The sequence below is a fragment of the Miscanthus floridulus genome, chromosome 11 (genome assembly GCF_019320115.1).
Source record: "Miscanthus floridulus cultivar M001 chromosome 11, ASM1932011v1, whole genome shotgun sequence".
Classification (NCBI taxonomy): domain Eukaryota; kingdom Viridiplantae; phylum Streptophyta; class Magnoliopsida; order Poales; family Poaceae; genus Miscanthus; species Miscanthus floridulus.
The window spans coordinates 100,979,441-101,000,950 of record NC_089590.1 but is presented as its reverse complement, the minus strand read 5'-3'; the positions used below and the strand labels follow the sequence as shown (position 1 = coordinate 101,000,950).

Below are 21,510 nucleotides of genomic sequence, written 5' to 3'. Positions count from 1 at the left end.
TACAGTGCCAAATACTAATTCCTAACCCCGATCTAAACGAGGCCCTCATGTTGCTCTGGCCTATGGACAGCGTAGGGGTAGGGTTGCATTTTGGGTGTTTGGTTTTTGGAGGCAAAATGTTTCAAATGAGCAAGAGGGCCAGATGCCGCTGGCTATTGGACACAGCCGCATGTCATGTGTGTCCTGCCTTGCCTGCCTGTCATCCTTCGCATCATCGGCATCACTCATCACGAAACAAACGCAAGGGAACCAACTTGCAGCAAGCCTAGGGAAGGGAAGCGAGCTCTCTCTTGACCTCTTCTCCTTCCCCCAGCTCCACTGCGGGCCGCCGTTGCTTTGCTTGCTTTTGCTTCACTTCCACACCCACACGCCCGCCCCGCCGCCGGCGCTCAGCTACCAAGCCAAGCCAAGCCAAGCCGCCGTCCCCTGCCCTCTCTCCTCTTCTCCTCGGCCTCGCCGGGGCGGGGCGCCCAAACCTTGACAGGAAGGCAGAGGCAGCAGGCCGCTTCCCCCCTTCGCTCGCCTCGGATCTCGCCCCCGATTTGCTCCGCCCGCTCCTCCCCACCACTATTCTCTCGATCCAGCGCAGGCCACTCGAGACTCAGCTGCTGCCCTCTGCATCCGACCCGACCGCCGACCGCCCATTTCGCTCAGGTACAGACCACTTGCCTGGAATGGCTGGATCTCACGTTCTTCTTCCCCCGCGGGGCCGACCAAGCTTTAGCTGCTCACTCCGCTCTCCAATTCAACTCTGCAGGCTTGCTAGTCCCTACCCTAGCTGCTGCTAGCTACCACTACCACTAGCATGGCCGCCGCGGGAGGCCACGCGGACGACATGCTGGGCTTCAAGGAGGACGACGCCATGCGCTTCATCTTCGGCGAGGATACCATGGGAATGGAGGACCACGCCGCCTTCGACAGATCGCTCTTGGAGCTTCAGGTTTTCAAGGAGGTCTTCTGCGACAACGCCGCCACCACCCATTTGCCCGCCGAGATGGACCTTGGATTCGTCCACACCGCCACCGCTGCCCACCTCAAGGCCACGGAGACGTCGCCCGTTCCCTTTCCCTCCCATGCGCAGCACCAGCACCAGCCTGCCGCTGCCACTGCTGATCCACACCCCAGAATGGATCATAGTAGTCAGCCAAACAATGGGCCTCACCACGACCTTCATCTCCAGGTTCAGGAGCATGCACACCCTCGTGCGCAGCAGAACGGGGCCGACCTGGATGCTGCTGCGTTTTTGCAGCGATTCATGGGTTCCTGGCAGCCTGGGGATAAGTGTGCCACTCATCTACTCGGCCTCTCCGATGACCAACACCAATTCTGCCTCTCCGATGACCAAAACCAATTCGTCGGCGCAGATGCTGCTCACAGCATTTTGGATGTGCACACGCAAGATGTTGGAGCTGGGATGTGCAACGCGCTCGGGCTGGGTTGCAGCAGCAGCACTAGCGCGGTCGATGACCCCATGCCTTCCTACATAGAAGCACTAGCGGAGATTTCTGAATTCCAGAGTGCCACTCTCCTTTCAGATCCCTTTTTGCATCAGTGGCTCCAGGATCAGCAGCAATTCCCTAGCAATGCGTGCTTCGCTTATGATCAAGGCCTGATGGATGACACCACTTATCCCCTATGTGCAAGTACAAAGGATTTCTCTGACAGAGGGGGAGTAGAGCAGCATCTGTTTTATAGCGAAGAAGCTCATAGTACTCCGGCAATACCTCAGCAGTCCCGGTTTTGGTTCAGCCCTGGTCAGTTCACCCAGCTCGATGGCGCCATTTGCCAGAACGGCACCCATGATGCGAATATTAGTTGCCTGGATGAAATTGATGTTCATGGATGCGGCAGCGCAGTGCACTCTGGCCCGGCAGCTGCTGTTTCCAAGAAGGCACTGGGCAGGGATATTCCTGACCAGCTGGAAGCACATGCACATCGCCTTTTCAAGGACGCTGGATGGACTATTAAGCCACGGAAAAGGAATGACAGGGCTAAGATGGCGTCCTACTTCACAGCTCCAAACAGGGAAGCGGTTCATACCTCACTAACCCAGGCTTGGAAGTTTTGTGGCAACAAGTTATATGAAGCTTCCCCAGATTCAGAAAGGGGAAGGTATCCAAAGGAGTGGTCAGATGTTGATGCGTTTTGGAAGGATCTCACAGATACAATGGCCTATGTTGATAGGATGCTTGCGAACCAGCAAAATGCATTCACGCTTCTTCAGCGCTGGCAGATCCTGGACCCTTTTGTAGCTGTTGTGTTCATCAGTAGGAAAATCACTGCTCTGCAGCAACATAAAACTCTTAGAGCTGTCGACAGTTCAACTTTTGTTCTTGATGGCAGCTCAGATATGTCATTGGAAAGTAAGACCATGCACAAAGCCAGTGAACTTTTGGCAAGCCGAATGATTCAGTTGACTCCACTGATCACAGACTCTGATTGCAGCACACTTGCAACTGAGAGCTACAATGGCCATCAGTCTTTACAAAGCTGTCATGATGTGGAAGACAGCAACGATAGGGATACGAACCCAAAGCTTTCCTGCAACGAGAGTCTGAATTACAATGCAACTGACCAGACAAAACTTCACATCGATGCAAGTGACCAGACAAAACATCACATCGATGCAAGTGACCAGACAAAACATCACATCGATGCAAGTGATGATGGAAGGCAAACTTATGCTCAACCAAATGCTCTTAATAGCTCTGTAAAAAAGTCAAGGAACAAATCGAAAAGGACATTTGATATTAGCTCAGCTGGACTGGATGGGACCAATGTAGCAACCATGGACATGGCTGACCCAGGAAATACCAATGCCTTTGAGGAGCACGGTATGTGTTCAGGTTTTGGCACACTAAAAGACGATATGAAAGCTGAAACAAAATCAGAAAAGCTAGATAAAGATGACCAAAGCAGGAAGTGTGACATGCTCCTCTCTTCAGTGAGCAAGCAACTTAAGGATTACAATACATTCCCAGAAACTCACTGTACTACAAGGGAGTCACAGTCAGATGCCACAGCGTTCTGCCATGATGGCAAGGTCTGGAAAAAGATACTCCCATCCCATGGAGAATTTTATGAGGATTCACAAAGTGATCCATCGGGAAATACTGTACCTGTTGAGTTATCCCATGAATCTAGTGCTGATGTTCTGGGAACTTATCTAACATGTGACTCACAAATCTGCAAGAGAGGCACTGCCAAAATGAAACCAAAGGGTTGGTTGAAGTACATGAAGAAAAGACCTCGTGAGTTGTGGATCAATGATGAGGACCTTTTGATCACAGCTATAGTGAAAAACAATGATCTTGGCACCTGCCATAAATTTGCTTCAGGCTTTTCAGCTGCAAAGAAGTTCAAGAAGCTGAAGAGCCACAAAAAAGGCAACAAGCTAATTTCCAAAATCGGGAAAGCTGGCACAAACCTATTGGGTGGAAAGAGAGTAAGTTTGGCCCGCAAAACTGTAATCTGCTGGTTGCTTGCGACTGGCTTTCTGACCGTAAAAGATGTGATACAGTACCGGGATCCAAAAAGTAATGAAGTTATAAAGGATGGGCTGGTTACCTGGGAAGGTGTTGTTTGCAATTGCTGCAAAAAAACCTTATCCGTGTCTGGCTTCATGGCTCATGCTGGTTGTAGTCACCCACAGTCCTCATTGGGCCTCTTTCTAGAGTCTGGCAAGTCATACACTTTGTGCCAGGTTGAGGCTTGGTCTGCTGAATTTATGAGCAGGAGAAGCAATGCATGGGGTAGAAAAGTTGAGGCAATAGATGAAAGCGATGACACCTGTGGTTTCTGTGGAGATGGTGGTGAATTACTTTGCTGTGACAATTGCCCATCAACATATCATCAAGCTTGCTTGTCTGCTAAGGTATCTATTATCCAGTTTTTCATGGTGCCGTTATGTGTACATTGCTTAAAGATACATTTCATTCTGAGGTTGCTGTCCTTAACGTTGCAATGCTTTGTTCCAGAACATGTGTCGATAGCTCGATATGATATTAAATGAATCAATACTTATTCTATATGTGAAATTGTTTCCTACTTAATTAATTTTGCTTATTCCTTTACATATGCAGGAGCTTCCAGAAGGTAGTTGGTACTGCCATAATTGCACTTGTCAGATATGTGGGGGACCAGTTAGTGAAAAGGAGGTTTCGACATTCTCGGCTATTTTCAAATGTTTCCAATGCGGAGATGCATGTAAAACCTTATCTTCCCTCCACTTTGTCTTGTCATTTGCACCATTTCCCCTACTGTGCTATTGCCTTATGATGCTTAGCAGTGCTGTAGCAGAAAGTTGGTGGGTTAGTTTATGTTAACTTTGCTGCCTAACTTCAATAGTCATTACTTCATTTACGAAACGATTCCATTAGCCTGTGTTGATCTGAAAAGCCCCATTTGGTAAAAATGTAGCTCCTTCTAGAATTTTTTTTCAACTCTCACAGGAGCTGCTTCAAGGAGGCTTCAAATTTTCATTGTAAAAGAGCTTATGCTTCAAATAAGACCCCCTCTAGCTGTGCCCTATTGACTTCTTATCAAGCTTCTAGCAGCTTTGAGCTGAAGCATAATTTCTTGCAAGGCCCAAGAATAAATTGATAAAATCCATAGAGTGGTTTAATGCCTTATTTAACTTAGCCACTCTTCAGTTCTTCATGATGCATTACAGATAAATTATTCCAATGCTCTTATCTGTAACTTCAATTTGAATAGTGTTGTTTCCATTGGCAGACCATGACACTTGCATTGAACTAGAGAAGCTACCTCTTGAGGATCAAATATCTCAGACATGGTTTTGTGGGGAATATTGTAAAGAGGTAACACTTATTTAACTTAGTTTGTCAAGATGATGTTGAAAGTTGCAAGATGCTTTAGTGAACATAGTCCATTTGTGTTTTTATCATACCTGCAGAAATTGTAATTCGCGTGACCCTCATTCCTCGTCATAGTCTCATAGATATAATGGATTCGTATGTTTGAATGCTTAGGATTTAGCACCAGGGACCACCTGATACTAGTACATCTACACTGCGTGGTTCACAAAATCAAACCTTCCCAGATTAAATTTGGTTAACCTCTTGGATCGCTAGTTTTTTTCAATCCTCAAAATTGGATGTCAATGTTTATGGCTATTTAGGTTAGAAGCAATCAGCACTCCATGCAACACTAGACAGCATTTATGTTAACTACTTCTTTGTGCACCTAACATACTCCGCGTCCTGGTTCCAAATATTTTTTTTCCTTATCCTTCTCTTTCTTTTCTATTAATGTGTTTTTCTACCTTTGCTGCTAATAGATATTCATAGGGCTATGCAGTCATGTCGGGACAGACAATATTCTTGGCAGTGAGCTTTCATGGTCCATATTGAGATGCAACAATGACGGGCAGAAGCTACACTCTGTTCAGAAGATTGCCTGTCTGGCAGAATGTAATATGAAATTAGCAGTGGCTCTTACTCTATTGGAGGAATGTTTCATTCGTATGGTGGATCCTAGAACTGGTGTGGACATGATACCCCATGTTTTATACAACAAGGGGTAAGTTTCCTTCATTCCTTATCCTTATGATTTTAATTTACCCATTATTTCATTACATATTCTTTTTCAGTTTATATTTTTCTGGTTTGATTTGTCAAAGCACAAGTCAAAATGATACGCGCGTGTGTGTCTAAGAATGAACAATGGTACTATGGGGATACAATCTTGAAAATTTTAGGGTTTAGGGTTTAGGGTTTAGGGTTCTTCTATAATATTCGATGGTTTGGACATGTGCAACGGAGACCTCCAGATGCACCGGTGCGTAGTGGAATCCTAAGTCAGGATGGTAACGTGAAGAGAGGCAGAGGAAGACCGAAGTTGACTTGGGTAGAGGCAATAAAAGGAGACTTGAAAGGATGGAATATACCCAAAGACTTAGCCTTAGATAGGAGTGCTTGGAAGACAGCTATTCACGTGCCTGAACCTTGATTGCTTATGTTGGGTTTCAACTCTAGCCTACCCCAACTTGTTTGGGACTTAAAGGCTTTGTTGTTGTTGTTGTTCTTCTTCTTCTTCTATAATATTCATTCATGTTTTACTGGAAAATTGAACTGACAAAATTGTTGTTATGCTAAATACAGAAGAAACAATCTTTGGGATGTTCTGTTAATCAGCTGAATGATTAGCTAGTTTTATTATACCCTTTCTTTTCAAATCTACTTCAATTCATATAGGGTTCTCTCTCTTTGATATTATAGAAGAAACTGGAATATGTATATATATTTTACTGAGTAATTTCAAGGTTTACTTACATGGTTCACTTCTTATCAGATCAAACTTTGCTCGTGTGGATTATCAGGGATTCTATACTGTAATCCTGGAGAAAGGTGATGAAATTTTATGTGTGGCTTCTATCAGGTAAATTGTTTTTAATCAGGTCTTTGTTAGAAATTGAACCTACTTTTCTGTCTGAAGTATTCTTTTAATGAATTTATGCGTGTTATTTCTACCAATTTGCTTGTCATTAACTGCCGTTTTGGCTTTATCAGTTTAATATAATCTTTTACTACTAAAACATGCATGTTTTCAGCATATGCCATGTTAGCTTTCAAAAAAATTCCACATAGTATAGAATAACATAATGAGATAACCATAAACAATAATAATAAAAAATAACTATCTGTTTCTTTCATTTTCATTGTGTATTCGAGAAAAAAATACTTATAACTAAATCTTTTTTTTTCTCTCATGCAGAGTACATGGGACTAAAGCCGCTGAGCTGCCTTTTATTGCTACTTCTGTAGACTATCGACGGCAAGGAATGTGCCGAATTCTAATGAACATCATTGAAAAGGTACACTGGAATAGGAAATCAGACAAAAGTACAAAACTGTACAACAGTACGGAAACAAGTTATGGTTTCCCATGACCATGTATCGCATTAACTTGGAATTCAGCTGTGTGTAAATGTTAAGATATGGTTTTCCTCCCATCTACTTGTCGGATCCATTCTTTGCTAATACCTGATTTCTTACTGAATCAATATTATTTTTTATGTTACTGCTAATAACTTTTATCTACATGTCACTATGTGATTTCCTCATTTCCTCTACTGCAGATGCTCCGTTCATTTAATGTTAAGATGTTGGTCCTTTCTGCCATCCCAGAGTTGGTTAGCACATGGGTGTCAGGATTTGGCTTCAAACCTATCGAAGATGCTGAAAGGAAACAACTTCATAATGTAAACTTGATGTTGTTTCCTGGAACATCCTTACTAACAAAGAGATTGGATGGATTTATTATGGCCACAAAACCAGGTTCATTATCTGCTTGCTTACCACTAGCCACATTTGTGCCTTGTGGTTTATGGATTTGGGCATACCATGACCTCCTTCCATTTGCTTGTGTGCCCATAATACTCATAATTTTGAAACTATGCAGGTGAGGAAAAGGATATACATGAAGTTTCTGGAGTACCTAATGGTAAGTTTATGCCTAATTTAGTTCCTGGATGTAATAGGTGATCTAGAGTGTGTGTATTTGTTGGAGTTTTTTTGTCTGGTTTTCTCTCCTTTCAAAAAAAAAAAAAAAACAGTGTACTACCTGGGTGCTTTACCCTTTTTTCTTCTTAATATATTGATACGCAGCTCTCCTGCGTGTTCGAGAAAAAAAGTTTATGCCTAATGGGAAAGCAAGTGAGCATTTCGAACTCCATGACCTTGACTTGTCCGGGACAGAGTTTAAAGCTGAGGTTTCCATGAGTGGTCCATTCAGAACACTGAAACATGAATGCGGTTCAGCAGCATGGTTTCAGTCTACTAAGGTTTGGTACATCAACCCTTGAGACTTTAAGCTCTTTTTACACTTGAAAGAAAAGGATTGATGTTTCCTATATAAAAAAATATAGTCAGATGGTTGTACATAAATATCCATTTCCATTATACCGGTTTACTTGTATACATTTGTGAGCTTTGCACTTGCATGTAGTCCATTTCAGATCAGCTGTGCTGATTTACTGGTAACCTGTGGGGTTTGCGCAGGCATACAGTCCATTTACAATTTTAGTGATCTATAAGCTCAAATCTTATTAGTACTACTTTGTTTACCAGAAGCATGCTGTTCTTGTATCTCGTCCTCCAAGTTTAGCTAAAGTTCTGTGCATTATAAGGATAACTTATCCTGTATTATGCTCTGCAGGTAGCTGTTGGGGAAGTGTGATATTCTTACACACAAAATATCTGGACTCATGCCCTCCATCGACACTAGCTGCTTTGTGTTGGCCAATTTCGTCTTCCCACCTCATGGCTCAACTTAATTTGTAGCAGCAAAATCATTCAAACGCTTGCTGCTGTATGCATTCATCTTTTTCAAGGTATTTGCAAATCTTTGGCAACATTCTGTTATAACATTAGCTGTCACTTGTGGTACTTGTAGGAGTTTGTCTGTGGTGTTTTTATTTCTTGTAAGTTTGGCAATGTGTCTGTATTGCAACTTAACTCATTTTCCTTACTATGGTTTCCCTTTTAAGCACGGATTTAGTTTGGACTTGAGTCATATTAGTTGCACTCCGAACGCTAATTCTCATTATTCTTAGAATTTTCCCAGCATCTGATTAGTGGCTTGCACTACATATGTACCCACTCAAGTATGTGTAAAGTTGTAAACCTTCTTGCTCTGCATAAGGGCTGTACGGATGTACCTTCAACCCACTCCTTTATTACATGCGACCCTGGTTTATCAAAATATCCATTCAACCATGTTACCATAGCTAACCCGTTCTATTTTCCTTTTTGGACACATGTTCAACATATACTTATAATAAAGTTATAGAATTCAATTTCTCCTGGAGGACATCTGACAGCCACTCGTTTGGCGTTCAAAAAAAAAAGCCACTCGTTAACCAAGGAACAAAACAAAAGGTATATGAAATGGTATATGTGCCATCTAAGATTACACCGGATTGTTACAAAGTTCAAAGGGATGAAGCTCAAACCAATTGACATGAGTAGCCTGTCAGACGGCCAAATTAACAGCATGATAACAGTAACTCACCAGCTCTAGTTTGTAGAGTGTTTGATATATAATTCTCAATTCAAGCTAATAATATGAGGAGAGGTAGAGGAAGGCCGAAATTGACATGGGGGGAGGCAATAAAAAGAGATTTGAAAGCTTAGGATATACCTAGAGATCTATATTTGAATAGGAGTACTTGGAAAGCAGCTATTGAAGTGCCTGAACTGTGACTTGGGGCTCTTGGTGGGTTTCAACTCTAGCCTACCCCAACTTGCTTGGGACTGAAAGGCTATGTTGTTGTTGTTGTATTTGTCTAAGCACCCTCTTATTGCTTTGGCTTGAAATGCAACACTTTTTTAAGGTATTAATCCAAGATGACAAACTAACTATGGCTCCTTTCTCAGTAAGTTCTCACCAGACTGTTGGGAAATGGGATGAGGCAGGCATCCAAGAATATGGATTGAGCAAAGTTGAAGAAACCACAGATTGATCTATTCTGTTCTGCATCGAGAAAATTTGAAGTTATGGAGGCCATGCTAAGACTCTGTCTCTCCTGGGTGAAGTGCTCTCCTGAGATAGGGTGATCGTGTGTGGTGAGTCTAATTCTGAAACAGAACTGACTAGCATATGCAACACCTGAGTTGATATTGCTTGCACGTTGAACATAGAGGATGTATTTGTACACCACGAAGCTTAATGTACAAAGTGTAACACATTCGATCCTTTTTCAAAGTAAGTCATGATAGGAAGCAATCTAAGCTGTTTGGTATACATCAAAAGGGTACTGCAGGAACATGGTAGACCTTTTGATCTGAATCTGAGGGATATGGATGATACCATGTAGCAAGCCATCCAAACTGTTGGGGGCATGGAAAAGAGAGGGTACAATATGAGGGCCAAACTTGCAGATTGGACTCTTGTCATGTTTTTTAACGGACGCAGTATATAGTTAACTACAGAGAGAAAAAACCGATGCTACTCCTGAATGCTGGCACTGATGGAATGATATGGCATAAAGTAAGTCCTCTGACCACTACATGGTTTGCTACCTTTCCTTACAAGTTTTGGGGAAATTTATTTGCCACATGTGTTGTTTGATATTTAGGTTGAGGCTACAGCAAGCCTAAATGGCATTGCACCTGTAGGCAGTTGATGGTCATGGGTGCTAAGGTGATAAATTGGTGTTGTAATCCTTGTGGCTACGGAACGAACTTGAATTCATGAAGTTTTACGAATCCTTTGGCTATTTGGTTTGTGTATAGTCGAATCTTTTGCCTCCTGTAGTAGCGGATCTGACAACTTCCGATCCATGGCGGGCATGATCTGGCAACGTTCGTACGGAGCTCGTCATCAGCTTCCAGAGCAATCGCGAGCTTCGTCATGGTCCTGGCTCCTGGGCCATTGAGCGTCGTCTCCGCTTCCGTTGGCCGTCTTTGGAGACGGTCCTCCAAAAAAGGAGAGAAAGTTACACTAGGTTGAATTTACGTTAATCAACAAGGGAGAAACAATAAAAGATGATTCAAGTAATTGTTAGGTCTCCTTCCATTGGTTGGCATGCGAAAGGGACAATGTTGGGTTTTTCATTTTTTTTACTTCGATAATACTTCTGTGAGGTCGCCGGTCCAGGCGTGTCCACGCCGGACACATCGCTCTGGGCCTGTGCGCTGATCGGCCCAACATCGATGTGCGGTCATCGTTGCTCAACTCGCCTCACTCGCTCACTCCCGCATCCATCCACTCAGTCCCTCACTTTCTCCCTTTCACGGCTTGCGCCCCTCGCGCTACCCCGACGCCAGGCCATGGCCGCCTCCCTGGAGCTTGGCCGCTGGCGGCGTAGTCCCCCACCCTGGCGTTCTCCTTCCCACCCTGGCGGACCCTTCCTCTACCTCGGCACTCGATGTGGAAGCGGTGGCCGCAGCACGGCAGCTTGCGGGCCGTCGCCATTTACCATCGCGGTGGTCCTCGTCGCCACCACCGGCGATGGCCAGGCTCTGGAGTAGACGCCGCCGACCTCCGGCAGCTCCTCCCCCACCCCGGCAACGCCTCTCCCCCCATACCGGCGTCCTCCCCCACCGGGAGCCCCCAATGCCCGCAGATCCAGCGGCCATGGCACTCCCCCCGCGCCAGGCTCTCTCTCTCCCTATGTTGCAATTGTATGTTTCAATTATTTTAGATGTTTTAGATGCATGTTGCTTTTATTTCATATGAATGTTGCAAAAGTAGATCAGGGGATGTTGCACATGTTGCATATGTTGCAATTGTTTCAGAGGCATGTTGCAAAACTATGTTTCGAGTGTTTCAGATGTTTCAGAGGAATGTTTCATCTGTGTTTTCCGGACGCATGTTGCAATTGTGTTTATCTGGATGTTGCATATGTTTCACACATATGTTGTATGTGTTTTATTCGGATATTGCGTATGGTTGCAATGGTTTTCAAGTGTGTTTCAGGTGTGTTTTTCAAATGTTTCAGAAGCATGTTTCAACTGCCTTTTAGACGTATGTTGCAACTGTTGTATTTGGATGTTTCAAAAGTAGATCGAGTGTTGCATCTCTCCTCCCACCTTTTACTGCATCGTCTCTCCCGGAGCCAGCAGGGCATCCATACGAACAAGAGATGGGCGATGGGCACGGGATGAGGGAGCTGCAGCGTCGAGCATAAGCAAGGGAGCTCCGTACAGACGGACGCTGCCTTCGGAGTGGGATAGGCGCTGCTCGGAGGGGGATACACACATCGCGGTTGGGAGCAGGGGCGTGGTGACGTGGGCGCGGCGGGTGCGTTCTCCTGTTACGCGGGCGTAGCGGACGCAATTCTGTTTTGATTTACGTGAGGGGGAGCGGCGGATGCGTCGAATAGGAGCCGTGTCTAGGCGCTAGGCTCCGTTTTTGCTTAGGCGGCGATCATTGCTGGATGGAAGGAGTGTGACTCTAAAGATTAACACCACCTTCTACCTTCTTGTTCTGGAGTTGTACTATGTATTGACAAATATAAACTAAGAAGGTTCTTACAGAAGTAAAAAAAACTATAGACTCATAAGACTATCTATGTGTCGCAAAAATAGAAAACAAACCGAAAAATGGAAGTTGTTCTGTGTATTGACAAATATATACTTAGAAGACACTGTTACAAAAAAAACCATAAACTCAGTAGACTGTTGCAAAAAATAGAAAAAAAATGAAGAATGGAAGAAGACACTGTGTTACAAAAATAGGAAAAAAACTAAAAATTCAGAAGACACTGTGTTGAAAAAAAAACTTAAAATTTTGGTAAGATACTGTAGCAATAAATATGTTGAGAGTGGAACTCCACGTCTTTACGTTATAAGCCGTAATTTTTCAGCTAATAAACTCTATTTTCTCCCGTTGTAAATCAGGCCAAGCGAACAGGTCATCGGTACACAGACCTATTTGGTAAGAACACCGAACTACTGAAGGACGCTATTTGAGGCCTTGTTTAGATTGAAAAAAATTTCAATTCGATGAATAGTAGCACTTTCGTCTTATTTGGTAAATATTGTCCAATCGTGGACCAACTAAGCTCAAAAGATTCATCTCGTGATTTCCAACTAAACTGTGCAATTAGTTATTTTTTTTATCTACATTTAATGCTTCATGCAAATGGCTAAAAATTGATGTGATGAAGAGAGAGTGAAAAAACTTGAAATTTTGAGGGTATCTAAACAAGGCCTGAGTTGGAGATTCCCCTCCTTGATTCGAGTGACACTCTTCTTCTGTTTTCGCGGCGCCGGCACCCGCCCCGGCAGGTTGCTGGACTGAGCACCAGTTTCTCGGTAGGGCTAGGATGGATTCCCAGAGTCGGAGGGAGCGGGCACGCCGCGCCTTCGAGACCATGAAGCCTCTGGGCTGCTCCAAGAAGGAGGTCATCCCCGTCCTCAAGAACCTCCTCCAGCTCTTCGACAACTCCTGGGAGCTCATCGAGGATGATGGCTACCGCGCCCTCGCCAACGCCATCCTCGAAGCCCGCGACCGCCCCCAGGTATTCCTCCTTCATCCACTCTTCATTCCCAAATGGAATAGAGAAGACATTTTTTTTTAAGATCGCCTTTTTTTGATTTCTTACTAATTATTATGACGATTCCATCGCATCACTTGCGGCTGGGGTTCAGGCTGATGGGGACCAGGAGCATTGCAGCAACAGTACAAGAGGGGTTCGGCTTCCGCCGGAGGGGGAGGACTGCCGGCCCCGGCCTTCTACTTCCCGTGCCATCCACGGCGGTCCTTGGGACTTGGATAGTGGGACCGAGGCCCTTCGCATCAAGAGGCCCAGGATCAGCGCTACTAGTGTCACAGCAGGTCGATCTATTGATCCCCAGTCTCCTGCCTCCGCTGCAGAAGTGCTAGATGGACCTATATGCGTTTCGTCTGAGCTGAACCATCCACAAATCGGGGCCTCAACCGGATATCATCGGCCCACTGCAGATGGTGTGCCTTCACCGGGGAATGCTGCACAAAAGAGGGCATTACAGATGATGGATGAAGATTTCCAACATGCCGTCTTCTTGAGAGAGCCTAAACCTGAACCTGATACTGATGATCTACAATGCAGTGCCCCTGCATCCAGCTGTCAGAATGCTCAACTTGGCCACATTACTTCCCATCCGTTCAATGCTAGCACCTCAGATACTCCACCTGTTCACGCTCCATTAAAGATTTCAGGTTGGTTCCGTACATCATGCTAATCTGTTATTACTCAAGTTTTTGTGCTGTGGAGGTTTTCATATTTCATATATTGTAGGCCATAAAACTCCAGTGTTTGTTATATTGACTTATTGTGTTGCAAGATCAGTTCGTTTATTTTTTTTATCAATCGGTCTGATTGTGGAACTACTGCTTTCTTGCTGTTTGGCTTCTACGTCCAACGTCATTATTCTGATTGGACTCTGCTGAACCTTATGTAGGTGCTAATGGCAGGACAGTCCAGCATTATAGAAGAAGTGCGGTGTCTACTTCCTTTGTTGAACCTATAAATAGCATGACGAAGCAACCTCAAAGTCTGGGAAATGGGTTGGACCATGCAACTGTGATGCACAAATCTGGGACAGGATCTGCAGGTGGAAAAACTCAGGAAGCACCTTGTTTACACACTGTTGTAGCTTCATCCGCTATGGGTGAGGTCGAGATGTCAATCAAATGCAGCATAGACCCATCAAAATTCCACATGCCTGATTTAGAAGCAGTTTTCAAGATGGTTGAGGAAAAATGCCTTCGCTCACACAAGAGCCTCCCACCTGATTTTTCCATAGCTGGTCTCATCAAGCAGATATGCCAGTGTGTCGCACAACTAGGCAGTGATCATGCTGCAGAACATAATAAACAATCAGATGCTTTTGGAAATGTCGGGAAGCTCGCAGAATAAGCCAACAACGAGTAGTGCCCCATCCTTGGAACCAATTGATTGCATGAACAACAGAAGCGAGAAATATAAAGATATAGAAGAATCATTGAATATGGAAGCTTCAGAGAATGGCCCACCAAATTCAACTACCGATCAGCAGGCCCATTGGGCACTTTCTCCCAATGGGTCTACCCATGATTTATCTGACATATCAAAGGGAAAAGAAAGATCAAGTATATCAGCAGTAAACGAATTTGGTAGTGAGAATTGTTTACCTTTCTTTTATTATATACCAAGAAATCTTGTTTCCCAAGAGTCCTATGTTAACTCTGTTGAAACAATTGGCGACAAGGACTGTTGTTCTGATTGCTTTGGCAACTGCTTATATGCCCCTGAACTATGTGCCTGTGCAAGAAAAACTGGTGGTGAATTTGCATATACACCAGATGGATTGGTTAGGACAGAGTTCCTTGATAAGTGTGTCTCTATGAACCGATTTCCAGAAAAACATAATATGTTCTTTTGTAAATCTTGTCCACTTGAGAGGATCAGGAACCAGCCTTCACCAGAGCTTTGCAGGGGCCATATTATTAGGAAATTTATCAAGGAATGCTGGAGTAAATGTGGTTGTAACAAGGAATGTGGTAACCGTGTCACTGTAGGTACAGTGTCGTTTTGTTTTTATTTGGTAATAATTGTCCAATCGTTGACTAATTAGGCTCAAAACGTTCGTCTCGCAAAGTACAACCAAACTGTGCAATTAGTTTTTTATTTCGTCAACATTTAGTACTCCATGCATGTACCGCAAGTTTGATGTGATGGGGAATCTTCTTTTTGCATAGTGTCAAAATTGGGAATTTGGTGGAACTAAACAGGGCCTTGGTATAACATGCAATCTGCAGGTAATATCTGATGCTGCCTTCTATTTTTTGTTTTCCCCCCTTTTTTTGGAGTGGGGTGGCATGTGCGCTTTATTGTCTTGTGCAGTGCATCCCCCATGTTATACTTGTGCTGGTTAGTTGAATTGTCATAACTTTCTTGTTCTTTTTACCAAGGTGTTTTCAACACGGGAAGGGAAGGGGTGGGGGCTTCACACACTTGATGAACTTCTAAAAGGAGCTTTTGTCTGTGAATATGTTGGGGAGTTGCTAACAAATACGAAGCTACATGAAATGACTACTCAAAACATGCACAGTGCTAGGTACTCAGTGCTCTTATATGCTGGTTGGGGTGCTGAAGGATGAAGAAGCTTTATGCCTGGATGCGACATTTTGTGGGAATGTTGGGAGATTCATCAACCACAGGTGTTGTCTGATTCTGATTATTCTCAACCTGTTCATTGTGATGTTATTCTAAATGTAATAAATGATAGCAAATATGAGCCATTGACCCCCCCTCATTTTTCTTTACGTTACCTAGATGCTATGATGCAAATTTAGTTGAGATCCCTGTTGAAGTGGAGACGCCAGATCATCACTATTATCATGTAAGTTATTCTAACTTCTAAATTTGATGAGTCTGTGTCAGCTATGAAAGAGTGCCATGTTGATGATTTTTCTTTATTTATTTTTGTAAGTACAGTTTGCATTTTTCACAACCAACAAGGTGGAGGCATTTGAGGAGCTCACATGGGTAAGCCTTGTGTGGTTTTGTAATAACCAAATACGATGATCAAAATCAATTACTGCAGCCACTTCAAGGATATTTTTAGTGCTTGCTGTTTTTTATTCGGGGCATCTTTAATTAATGTTTATCCTGTGGGCGATGGTTTTGTAGCCTGTAGGGTTGCTTCATGTGGTTGCAATGCTAAACCCCTAACCTTAAAAGCGAAATATATAATCCTTACTGCAGACCATTGCCAAATTTCTTCAAGTTGGTCATATTTTCTCTGTCATTGCTGAATTTTGTTTTTACGAATGGTAACTCTACTAAAATTTTCATGCATCACGTCCATTCTTCAATTACATAGGGTTCTTGTGTTGTAAAGTTTAGTTTTTTTGGGCTGATCTGTTAGTTTGTAATATACCCAGTACTCTTGATCAACGACTGCTGGTGGCATTTGGACATCGGTCCATTCCGCGATGAAATCAGCCAACACTTGGGACTTGATGGCCGTCCGAGAGGCATACACAATGCCCTGACCCATTAGCTCGAGTGCCCATTTCGTGGTTCTTCTTGTGGCATTCTGGTTTTGGATGACCTCGCCGAGGGGGAAGGACGTCACGACTGTCACCGGATGCGACTCGAAGTAGTGGCGTAGCTTTCTCCTGGTGAGGAGGACGACGTACAAAAGCTTCTAGATTTGGGGGTAGCGGGTCTTTGAGTCGGATAGGACCTCGCTAATGAAGTACATTGGGCACTGTACTTTGAGGGCGTGCCCCTCCTTCCCGCTCCACTACCAGGGCGGCGCTGACCACTTGTGTGGTGGCCGCAATGTAGAGCAAAAGAGATTCCTCATCGGTAGGAGGAACCAGGATCGGGGCCTTCGTTAGAAGCAGCTTGACCATGTCAAGTACCTCCTGGGCCTTGGATGTCCATTCGAAGTGGTCGGCCTTCTTCAGAAGTTAATAAAGGGGGAGACCTCATTCGCCGAGGCATGAGATGAAGCGGCTGAGCGCGGCGAGGCACCCTATAACTCTCCGTACTCCCTTCATCTGAATTGGGCCCATCCTTGTGATGGCTGAGATCTTCTCCGGGTTCACTTCGATGCCACGCTCGGAGACGATGAAACCAAGTAGCATGCCCCTCGGGACCCCAAAAACGCACTTCTCAGGATTGAGTTTGATGCCGTTTGGTCAGAGTTTTGCAAAGGTCTGCTCAAGATCGGCTATGAGGTGGTCCGCCCGTTTAGACTTGACCACGATGTCATCAACGTAGGCCTCAACGGTCCGCCCGATGAGGTCCCCAAAACACTTAAGCATACAATGCTAGTATGTAGTCCTAGCGCTCTTCAGATCGAATGGCTTGGTGACGTAGCAAAACAATCCGAAAGGGGTGATAAAAGATGTCGCGAGCTGGTCGGACTCTTTCATCGTGATTTCATGGTATCCGGAGTACGCGTCAAGGAAGCAGAGGGTTTCACATCCTGAGGTAGAGTCAACTATTTGGTCTATGCGTGGCAAAGGAAATGGATCGTTTGGGCACGCTTTGTTGAGACCCGTATAGTCAACACACATCCTCTATTTCCCACTATTCTTTTGTACAAGAATGGGATTGGCTAACCACTCCGCGTAGTACACTTCCTTGATGAATCCGACCGCCAAAAGCTTTGCGATCTCCTCGTCGATGGTCCTGCGTTTCCCCTCGTCGAAGCGACACAGGCGTTATTTCGTCGGCTTGGAGCCTGGGCGGATTTTCAAGGCGTGCTCGGCGACTTCCCTTAGAATGCCTAGCATGTTCGAGGGTTTCCATACAAAGATGTCTCTGTTGGTGCGGAGGAAGCCGACGAGTGCGCTTTCCTGTTCGGAGGAAAGCGTGGTACCAATGCACACCGTTTTGCCCTTGGCGCTCCTGGGGTCTATAAGGACCTCCTTGGAGCCCTCCACTGGCTCAAAGGACCCGGTCAACCGCTTGGGGTCGGGTGCTTCTTCGGCGACCTCCTTCCTGAGAGCCACGAGCTCTGTAGAGGCGACGATTGTTGCGGCATGATCGCAGCACTCGACTTCGTACTCGTAGGCGCGCTGAAAAGAGGTGCCGACGATGATGACCCTGCCTAGGCCCAGCATCTTTAGCTTGAGGTAGGTGTAGTTGGGGACGGCTATGAACGTCGCGTAGCATGGTCGTCCTAGGATGGCATGGTAGGTTCTGTGGAACCCAACCACTTCGAAGGTGAGGGTCTCTGTCCTATAGTTGGATGGACCCCCGAAGGTGACGGGCAGATTGACCTGCCCAAGTGGCAAGGCCTGCTTTCCAAGCACGATCCTGTGGAAAGGTGCCCTGGTCGGCCGGACGCGTGCTCGGTCGATGCCCATGGCGTCGAGCATCTCGGCGTACATGATGTTGAGGCCGCTGCCCCCATCCATTAGTACCTTGGTGAACCGCTTCGTACCAACAATTGGGTCGACCACGAGTGGATATCTCCCCGGTTGCGGGACGCTCTTCGGGTGGTTGGTACGGTCAAAGGTTATGGCGGACTCTGACCATCGGAGGAAGGCAGGCATGGCCAGTTCGGTCGTATAGACCTCACGGCGCGTGACCTTCTGGCGACGCTTGGAGTCGTAGGCCACTGACCTTCTGAAGATCATGAGGCAGCCATCCGGCATCGGAAAGCCACCGTCTTTCCCCTCGGCGTCGTCCGTGGTCGGGTTAGGATCCTTCCCGTGCTCCCCTTTGTTGGAGTCTCCGGACAAGAACCGCTTCATGAGGCCGCAATCCTTGTATAGATTCTTGACGGGGAAGGCATGGTTCAGGCATGGCCCCTCAAGTAGTTTTTCGAAGTGGTTTGGGGTACTCTCGGCGGGCTTCCGACCACACCTGCGGTCAGCGACGACCACGAGTGAGCCCTCGCGCCGTTGCTTTTTCTTCTTCTTAGTGGGACGTTTGGAGGCGCCTTCGTCGACGTCCTCGTCCCGTCCCGCCTTGCCTTTGAGGCAGTCGAAGACCGCTCCGACCGCTTCTTCGCCCGAGGCATGGCTGGTGGCGATGTCTAGGAGTTCCTTGGTGGTTCACGGGCCCTTGCATCCTAGTTTGTGGACAAGGGACTCGCAGGTGGGCCTAGACAGGAAAGCTCCTATAACGTCGGCGTCGGCGATGTTAGGTAGCTCATTGCACTGCCGAGAGAAACGCCGGATGTACCCACGGAGGGTTTCACCGGCCTTCTGTCGGCAGTTCTTGAGGTCTCATGGGTTCCCAGGGCGCTTGTATGTGCCCTGGAAGTTCCCCACGAAGATCTCCTTTAGATCCGCCCAACTCTAGATTTTGTTGGACGACAGGTGTTCCAACCATGTTCATGCCGAATCGGCCAAGAATAATGGAAGGTTGCGGATAATGAAAACGTCATTATCCGCACCACTGGCTTGGTAGACAAGCCGATAATCCTCGAGCCATAGTCCGAGGTTCGTCTTCCCAGAGTACTTCAGGATGTTGGTTGGTGGTCGGTACCTTGGCGGGAAGGCATCATTGAGGATGTGTCTGTCGAAGGCCTGAGGCCCCGGCAGGCCTGGGCTCGGGCTTTGGTCCTCACCGCTGTCGTAGCGTCCGCCATGGCAAGGGTGATAGCCGTGGCTAGCTCCATCTCCATGGTCGTCGTGGGTACGCCTGCGAGCATCGAGGGTGTCGTGTGCGTCATGGTTATGGCCAAGACGCTGATGCACCAGGACCACGGCGCGCTGCCTGCCGCCTTGTGGACCGACACGTCCCTGCCGGGGCGCTCAGAAAGCGTGCGTTGGCTGGCGTCGAGCTCACGTCGCCGAGACAACGAGCTCTCGGCGTGCTGTGCCACCGCACGCTCGAGCAGCGTGCGAATCTCGCGGTGGGCCTAATGATCCTCAGGCATCGCGACCTCTAGAAGGCCATGGAGCAAGGCCATCGTGGCGGCGATGTTCTGGCTTGCCCGAACGAAGTGAGGGAGAGTTTCATAGTCCGTGATGATACCTCGATTCACATCACGGTCCATGGCGCGTGCGTGCCCATCGTCTCCATGGCGCTCGATCTCCCGATCAAGCTCCGTGCGTTCCTGCTCGAGCTGGAGTCGCGCTTCCTCGAGCTCTTGGTGTTGGGCTTTCAGCTACTCCACCCGCATGCATGGTGGGGTTGCTGTCTCCCTCTCGGCCTCGTCGTTGAGGTCGTTTGTTGGGGTAGCCTCATCCTCATGGATGCTTTCGATGTGTCCCTTAGGGGTACCTATCATGAAGCATTCGTGAGAGGTGTGATGACTCCCCCTACTAGAGTTAGAGCCAGAGGGCGATTCTGGCTCCTCCGTGAGGATGTCATGGAAAGATTCCGCGACGTGCTCGATCACCCCCACGAATTCGTTGTTCGTGGGAGGTGGAATCCTGCGTTGCGCCACAAGGTGCCTAACAGTCTTCGCAGCGTTGCGGAGACCGAACAGGAGCACTGTCGGGGCGCTCCGGATGAGGTGTTCCTGAGAGAGGGGTTCCCCTCCGGCGAACCAAGCCATGTAGTTGGCGTAAGAGAAGGTGAGGTGGCGCAGGTCTTCCCGGGGTGGCTGGGGTCCCAAGAAGACGCCGAGCTAGCGCTTAAGCCTCTCGTGGTTGAGGAGTTGGTTGTTTCCGGGGGCGCGGGCCCTCGGTGCAAGCAGATGCAGCTCCTCAACCACCTCGTCGACCGTGTCGAGGCCGATGGAGGGGAGAGGTTGGATGGCGGCGTGAGCCAATGCCAACTCTCCTCCCACCGTGATGATGAAGTCTAGGTCCCCGAAGCACATGTGTGCGCCCAGGACCTAGCTGATGCCATGACTAGCCATCCGAGGCCCGATGTTAATGTCAGGACGCGCAAAGGCCCCTACCTAGTGCGCTAACTGTCGGTGTTTCGAGTAAACACCAACGAGTAAATTTGTTTTATTACGCGTCTGGCCCAGATGGTGTGCTAAAAAGACAAGGTTTATACTAGTTTGGGTAGAATATCCCTACGTCCAGTTCATGGCTACTGCTCGTGTTATTAGCATTAAAAAGTTTGTAGTAGGGGTTACAAACGGGCGAGAGAGGGACATGTCCCAAGTCTCTGATGGAAAGGTCGAATGGGTGCTGAGAGCTTGGTTGCTGCTCAGCTGTGTGTGATGTGATGCGTGATATATTTTTTTGATCCCCTTAGTGGGGTGCCCTGCTTTTCCTTTTATAGGCCAAGGGAGAGCAGGGATTAGATATGGGAGAAAAAGAAGAAAAACCAGAGGCAAATGAGGTCCTTCGAAGATGCCAGGTCTTTCTTTTCCTTTATGCGGGCCCCGCTGACATGGCAGGCGGTGCTAGGGATAGCTCCACGCTGGGTGCATGTCCGTTGATCCTGTTAAGGCCACGCTGGGCGTCTGTCCACTGATGATGCCATGTCCTGGCATTGTCAGCAAGTTGTCATGTCCCATCCCGCCCTGGCAGGTAGCGCGGTGGACCAGGGTGCTGATCTACGGCCATACAGGGAGCAGACGACGCAGTGACTGCACGTCCGTTACTGTAGGTGATGCGAGTTTCCTCCTGGACCGTAGTGGTTGT

General features: G+C 46.7%; 1 protein-coding gene and 1 pseudogene across 4 annotated transcripts; both read left to right on the top strand.

Moving 5' to 3' along the window:
• The first annotated feature begins 236 nt into the window (after positions 1–236).
• LOC136492852 (increased DNA methylation 1-like) lies at positions 237–10,240 on the top strand. 4 transcript variants are annotated; one of them, XM_066488905.1, is made up of 13 exons: positions 237–654; positions 758–3,874; positions 4,083–4,206; positions 4,735–4,820; positions 5,300–5,541; positions 6,313–6,399; positions 6,736–6,835; positions 7,100–7,298; positions 7,423–7,464; positions 7,629–7,804; positions 8,179–8,353; positions 9,399–9,587; positions 9,775–10,240. In XM_066488905.1, exons 2-11 carry the CDS (start codon positions 806–808, stop codon positions 8,197–8,199), a joined length of 4,146 nt encoding a protein of 1,381 aa, XP_066345002.1. In that variant the 5' UTR covers positions 237–654; positions 758–805; the 3' UTR covers positions 8,200–8,353; positions 9,399–9,587; positions 9,775–10,240. The 4 variants fall into 4 exon arrangements, with proteins under 4 accessions (XP_066345002.1, XP_066345001.1, XP_066345000.1 ...); XM_066488904.1 differs by having other exon boundaries at positions 9,399–10,011; positions 10,100–10,240; XM_066488903.1 differs by having other exon boundaries at positions 9,399–10,240.
• Positions 10,241–12,720: 2,480 nt separating this feature from the next.
• LOC136494255 (probable inactive histone-lysine N-methyltransferase SUVR2) lies at positions 12,721–16,178 on the top strand (annotated as a pseudogene).
• Positions 16,179–21,510: the final 5,332 nt, after the last annotated feature.

What these genes read in the sequence shown, in the direction of transcription:
- LOC136492852 (XM_066488905.1), top strand. Translation starts at nt 806, where the DNA reads ATGGCCGCCGCGGGAGGCCACGCGGACGACATGCTGGGCTTCAAGGAG. An exon ending in GTGGGGAATATTGTAAAGAG is followed by an intron (nt 4,821 to 5,299) that starts GTAACACTTATT and finishes TGCTGCTAATAG; the next exon opens with ATATTCATAGGGCTATGCAG. An exon ending in CATGGTTTCAGTCTACTAAG is followed by an intron (nt 7,805 to 8,178) that starts GTTTGGTACATC and finishes TATGCTCTGCAG; the next exon opens with GTAGCTGTTGGGGAAGTGTG.